Here is a 7,180-nt window from a genome sequence, read left to right on the forward strand (position 1 = left end):
TTCCACTTGAAAACACTTACAGCTCATTTACTTTAAATTATATCACTCCCACTTGAAAACAATTACAGCTCATTTACTTTAAATGATATCACTCCCAGTTGAAGACAATTACCACTCCTTTACTTTAAATTATATCACTTCCACTTGAAGACAATTACGGCTCATTTACTTTAAATTATACCACTCCCACTTGAAGACATTTACAGCTCATTTACTTTAAATTATTTCACTCCCATTTGAAGACAGTTACAACTCCTTTACTTTAAATTATATCACTCCCTCTTGTCTGGTTATTAGAATTTGTTTTATCTGAAACTAAAAACCATTTAATAAATCATATGCGAACAAAAAAGAAATTGGATAGTGAAAATTATTCTACATTCATCAAAATAGTCATAACAGTATAACATATCATACAATCATCAAACAAAACACTTTAATTGTAACAGCACACTTTTCTTACACTCTTGTACAATAGTTGATAAAATACATTTTGTTTTACAGAATTAGAAAATATACCTTTACGATATTAAACATGTAACTACGTACAGCCATCAAACAAAACATATGTAACCTTATTACAGTGACCGTACAGTCATAGGAAAGTAGTCGTAAAGTTACAATATTATTATGTAGCCATCAGAGAAGCAGTTATAATAGCAAAAGTATTATAAAATCATGGAACAAAACACTTGTAACAGTATAAAATTATTATATGATAATGGAAAAAGACGAGAAAGTTGTGATGCATTATTATTATTATTAATATGCAATCCCCAAACTAACTAGCTGTAACAATACAAGGATACCATATAGTTATTTAACGCTAGCTTTAACTAATTTCCATGTTAAAAAAAACAAAACAAAATGCAAATGGCATCAGTATCTTATATAACACTTTATCTAAGGTGATTACATACGAAACTACTTAAGCTTTCACCATCAAAGTGCAATAAATGATTTAACGCTTTCTATAACTGCTACAAGCCTACGTAGTCCTTTAAACACCAACCAATCCAAGAAATTTAGAATACTTTGTCTATACGTAAAACAATGCATCCATCAAACCATCGAAATAGTTAGACAACCGTGCAGTCAAATAGACTGAGACTCAGATAAATAGCTATGGTCTTAGAACTTTTTGTCAATGATGAATTCATTTTAGATCTTGTCTTCATGCCTTGTGAAAACCGTCTTACAATTATATGTAATACCAAACCACGATTTACAAGACAATTTGTTTGGAGTAGTTCCTCATCAAAAGGAATGGATTCCATGTTTAACAATCAGTTGTCGTTTACGCAGCACATTGAAGCTAAGATGAAAGCGGAGCGTCAAGTGAACGAGCTGTTGAAAAATCCTCCGAATTTTCTGAGAAATGTTTAAAAACCAGAATCACCTATTTTGTCAAAATGGATGTCATTTTTTGTGATTGTGCTCTAGCAGCATTTTTTTTTTTTCATTTCATTCACAGTACATCACCGACACTACAATCTAAACACAAAATGATCCACGCAACGCAGTGAACGAAAATACCGCAAAGCTCATTTGAAAGTCTGACTTGAAAATGCTGTCATGTAACCAGGTTACTGTAACACGCATGCGTGTGTAAAATAAATTTGTGTTTGTTTTGAATTTCGCGCAACGCTACAAGAGGGCTATATGCATTAGTCGTCCCTAATTTAGCAGTGATAGACTAGAGGGAAGGCAACTACACAGCGCCACCCACTGCCAACTATAGGGGTTACTCTTTTACCGACGAATAGTGGGATTGACCGCCACAATATAACGTTCCCACAGCTGGAAAGGCGAACCTGTTCAGTGACGGGGATTCTAATCCGCGACCCTCAGATTGCGAGTCGAACGCCTTAACTACCAGGCCATGCCATAAAATAAATAGCAACAATTTAATCCATTTGAATGCTAATAAAGTTGATAAACCTTGATAATCGTTCACTTTTAAATTGAACACTACTTTTGATTTTATTCCAATGTTATCAAAAATATGTTTATTTTATAGCTATCTTGTTAATTTTTTCCTGTACTGTTTGTTATTTATTAATTATAAAGTCGAACTGTTTTGGAGGGTATACTTACTGAAAGGCTAATTTTACTTTATTTCATCTTCCATATTTTCCAAATAGAAGGGGCTCATAGGAAAAGCGAGGTAAAGGAGCATTTTTATTTACCCTAGGAAAATGATTATTTATATAGTTATATTAATAACGGCTTATTCAAAGAACATTTTAGACTTAATTTATTGTTGAACATACAATATCTAAGGTTAATTCGGTCTAAAACACAACGAACATAGAATATGTACGTCACCTTTTTCTTGGCTTTGTGCTGGACAGTGATATTAGCCTGACTTCTCTCACCAGGAACCTTGTTAACCCACAGTTTCCAAATGATCATGGTGTAAGCGGCTGTCATTATAGCCACAGGAAGAAAGAAGAGTGTAACTGTTATAAAGGTGTAGTACAGCTGTTTCGATGGATATCTTGTTATACATTTCTCAAGGCTTAAATCGTACTCGATCTTCTGAGGCCAACTCTCGCCACAGTGAAGTTCCAGAAAATTCTTCCACTGTTGGACGAATACATCGAGTCAGTTAAATGGTAAGGTACATATTAAATACACTCAACCCTTTAAAGTAATCTTCTATTGGACAGATACACCGACTTAGCTAAGTGGTAAGATACACAATAAATACACTCAACCCTTTAAATTAATCTTCTGTTGGACAAATACACCGACTCGGTTAAATGGTAAAATACATAATAAATACACTCAACCCTTTAAATTAATCTTCTGTTGGACAAATACATCGAATCGGTTAAATGGTAAGATACATAATAAATACACTCAACCCTTTAAATTAATCATCTGTTGGACAAATACACCGACTTGGTTAAATTGTAATATATATATATATATATATATTCAACCTTTTAAATTAATCTTCTATTGGACAAATACACCGACTCAGTTAAATGGTAAGATATATAATAAATACACTCAACCCTATAAAATAATATTCTGTTGGATAAATATACTTTATTGTTTATGATATTTAATTGTGCACTAAATACATCCAACTGATTAAATAATCTTTGTTAAAACATACGTTTGGATCTTTGTGATCTAATGACACCGACCAAAATAGAATCTGAGCGATAGAATAACACCAACCCCTTAAGACTACACCCAAATAAAATATGGGTGACTGAATGACACCAACCCCTTAAAGCCATACCAGAATAAAATCTGGGCGACTGAATGACACCAACGTCTTAAAGCCACACCAAAATAAAATCTATGCAACGGAATTACACCAACCCCTTAAGGCCACACCAAAATAAAATCTGAGCAACGGATACCTCCACTTCTATTTTTAAGCAACTGATTTTTTTCTCATCTCAAAAATCGGCAATCGAGTCTGGAACTGATTCCCACTCTGACAGTTATTGTCGCAGCGTTATTTCTGGTTTATCTATCAAACAAGGAGTTGCTCAGCTGGTGAGCTTGAAGAAAAACAAATGAATGTGGGAAGGGTTAACTTAATCAAGACAAACACTTTACATTGCATTCAGGAGTCGACTACTTTTGGATATTTTTTGGGGAATACTGCGAGTGATGAGCAATTATACATAAATGTTGATGTCGAGTGTGCCATGTCCCAAAGCAGATCAGGTAGTTTGTCCTCTGTTGCGGTTGATTTGCCTAAATGATAGAAAATAGATTGAAATATACTCAAATCTAACGTCGTTTCTAAAAAAAGTAATGTTCGACACCAATTCTTCGTAGTCATTTTGGTTCATACCGTCTATAATTTATGATCTGGCTCATACATCTATACGTTACAATGTTCTGATTCAATTTTCGCTCATAATGTGACTTCAAATTCATTAAATATTCTATGGCAAGACCATAAGTACCAAAGATATCTACCTTTTTTGATTCGATGGTAGGTTAAAAAAAGTGTCTTTACTGTCCTAGGATAGTTAATACATTTGCAGGACCTTGAACCATGTTTTTGAGAATAAAAAATTATCTAAGCTTTTTAGCAAAAAAATCGCTCGCCACCTTGTAGAAAATCCGTAGACCAAGATTTTTTGGGTGTGGTCTAAGTAATAATTTGTTAAGCACATACGCTTAATTTTTTTATATCCAACTGTAGCCTAAATACGCTTAATTCTGTGATACCCACTGTGGTCTAAAGAGTAAATGCTCCTATTATCGTAAGACAAGTCAATTAGGAATAACTTTACTAGATCCAATTAGACAACCCCCTATAAACTAAATTCCTGCAATACAATAAAATAACAACTTTGTAGAATAAATACGCTCCATTACGTTGGAATTATATTGGGAAGTAAATACACCGATAATAATAGATAACCACATAAATATATACGATTCCATTAGATATCATGATGGAATTTAGAGGTTAGGCTATGACCATTGAAATGTGAACATTTAAAATGGATAACACAGTTTACATTCGTCTCCTTTACATTTCTATTAACTAAAAATGTTTCTTGGCTTAGTTGAAATAAACATCTTATTTTACACATTAGTTTCAAAAACAGTTGCTCATAGGATTTCTCTTTGTTCTGTACAGTGTATACTCAATACACCGTTGCTTGTTTTAAAGCAAAACCACGTTGGACTATTTGCTGTGTCCACCGCAGGAAATGGAACACTGGATTTTAGTGTTGCTGGTCCGTAGACTCACAGCTGTCCTATCACAATATACCATTGCATACACTTTAAGATTTGTTTAGTCTGAAAGTGTGAAGTATTATAAGAACAATTTCACACCAAGTCACTCAATAAAGAGTTAACATTCTTTGACAGTTTAACCCTAAGTACTATAAACCTTGTTTGAATCATAAATATGCGTTTTATTAACTGTGACACGAGAGTCTGTAGTTTGCATACTATTTTTTTCCTTATTTTATTAACACGTACCACATTATATCGAAATAAAGTTCGAATAAAGAGGACCTCACCCGGAAATGTAAAAAAAAAAAATACTTTTTGAAGCTTCCTACGTATCTTTTAGAGTTTATAAACTTGTATGTGTAATATGTAATTAAAAGCATTCCTTATAGTAACCAGATACTACACTTTGAAAGGTTATTAATGTTAGGTTCAATTTACTGCTATAAAGGTATTTTGTAATATCTTCATGGGATGTTATATTGATATAAAGTATATGAAGCTAAAAAAATCCATCTGAGCAGCAGTGATTAAATGCTGTAAAAAAGATGCGTTGATGGAAACTCATAACGAAATAGTGTGTCGTGAAAGATACGATACTTTGTATTCGTGTCATTTCGACAAGATAAAAAATAGATTGAAATACACTCAAAGATGACATCATTTCCGAAAAAAAAACATCTACACAAATTCCTTGGGACACACGCGTGCGAATTAAAAAAAATGGTAATTTTAGTTCATACCGTACAGAATTTATCATATGGCATATGTCCGTATCCTACCATATTCTGAAGCAGTTTTTGATCAGAATTAGTTATAAGAGGAAATACAGTGACATTTTATGATCAATTTTTGCTCTGCTTCTAATGGGAACGTCACTCGCAAATAAAATGAGACGTTTTATCTATATTGTTTTATATTTCATATTGTTTAAGAAATGTCTATAAATAATCGAAATTAACGGGTTTAAGTTTTGACAATAGACTATATATTACAAGGAGATGGTTGTGATAAAACTACTTGTATTTTTTTTAAGGTTTACTAACATTAAACATGAAAATTTCCTGAATACTAGTTGAATATTGCTAAAACGAAATCTGGGCTTATTCTCGTAACAGAATTATAAATAATATTAAACTTATTATTCTTAACATTGTTTAACGCAAACTAGTGTTTATTATGAGACATTTATATAAATGTAAAAACAAATCACGACCTATACCTCCAGAATGTAACTTTATTAGCTCAAAACTTCGCTATTACAGCTTCGTCAGAAGCAATCGGTATCCTACAAGTTCCTTAATCCAGTTAAATCTAAACTGAAACACTATCATAATAATTTCCATTTAAATAAATTCAATAATGTTTGATAATATGAACTTTCTAAACACGTGTATATTTTCGAATGACAGTGTTTTAGTTTAGATTCAACTGGATTATGGAGCCCCTGACGATAGCCCCTGACCAAGCTGTAATAGCGAAATATTGAGCTAATAAAGTTATATTCTAGAGATATAGGTCGTGATATTTTTTACATTTATAGAAATGTTAAACTTCATCAAAACATATAATAACCATACTATATAGAGCCAAATTAATCATATCGGTAATTATCGCTGGTTGGTTACTCGTCTGTTTTGTTTGTTTCTTTATTAATTACAATTATTTTGAAATGTACTTTAGTAGAAAAAAAAACTGTTGATGATTTTGAATCATCTCAAAAATAACCAAAATGTGCATACAATTCAATTACGGATTAACATCAAGATAGTATACAGATGTGTAAACAAACTACTACTTATCATTTGCTGGACTGGAGTTTCACCTGGAAAGCGTAGTGGCGTCTATAAATAAGAAATGGAATAGACACTGTCATTGAAATCAGCCAGATGGCGCTGATAACCATCCCTGTTCGCTGCTTAGTAATTCTTGCACGTAGAGGGAATAATACACCTACGAAACGATCGCAAGCAATAGCTGACAAAGTCAGGATACTGCTGGTCAAACAGGTCACTAGCAAAAAAGTAGTTCAAAACACAGTAAATATATTGTTTTATGATAAATACACAAATGCTAGATCCATATATGCACAAAATACTAGATCAATAATACACAAAATAATGTATCAATAAAGCTATAGATACTACTTCAAAAACATTAAATACCTCGTTTTATCAATAAATGCACAAGATATTAGATCAGTAAGGCTTCAAAAATGCTACTTCAAAAACATTAAATACCGTTTTTGTCAATAAATTGTTTGTTTGTTTTGAAGTTAAGCACAAAGCTACACAATGGGCTATCTGTGATCTGCCCGCCACGGGTATCGAAACCCGATTTCTAGCGTTGTAAGTCCGCAGATATACCGCTGTGCCACTGAAGGGCTTATCAATAAATGCACAAAATATTAGGTTAATAAAACTGTAAAATATTAGGTAAATATTAGGTAAAATAT

General features: G+C 32.5%; 1 protein-coding gene across 1 annotated transcript in view; it reads right to left on the reverse strand.

Moving 5' to 3' along the window:
- Positions 1-2,433, reverse strand: part of LOC111085062 (substance-K receptor-like) — a 6,496-nt gene extending 4,063 nt beyond the window's left edge. The window contains exon 1 of the mRNA XM_022382137.1: positions 2,329-2,433. Coding sequence (XP_022237845.1) covers positions 2,329-2,433 — 105 coding nt within the window. The remainder of the gene's footprint in view (positions 1-2,328) is intronic.
- Positions 2,434-7,180: the final 4,747 nt, after the last annotated feature.

Source organism: Limulus polyphemus, unplaced genomic scaffold, assembly GCF_000517525.1.
Source record: "Limulus polyphemus unplaced genomic scaffold, Limulus_polyphemus-2.1.2 Scaffold219, whole genome shotgun sequence".
NCBI classification, from domain to species: Eukaryota; Metazoa; Arthropoda; class Merostomata; order Xiphosura; family Limulidae; genus Limulus; species Limulus polyphemus.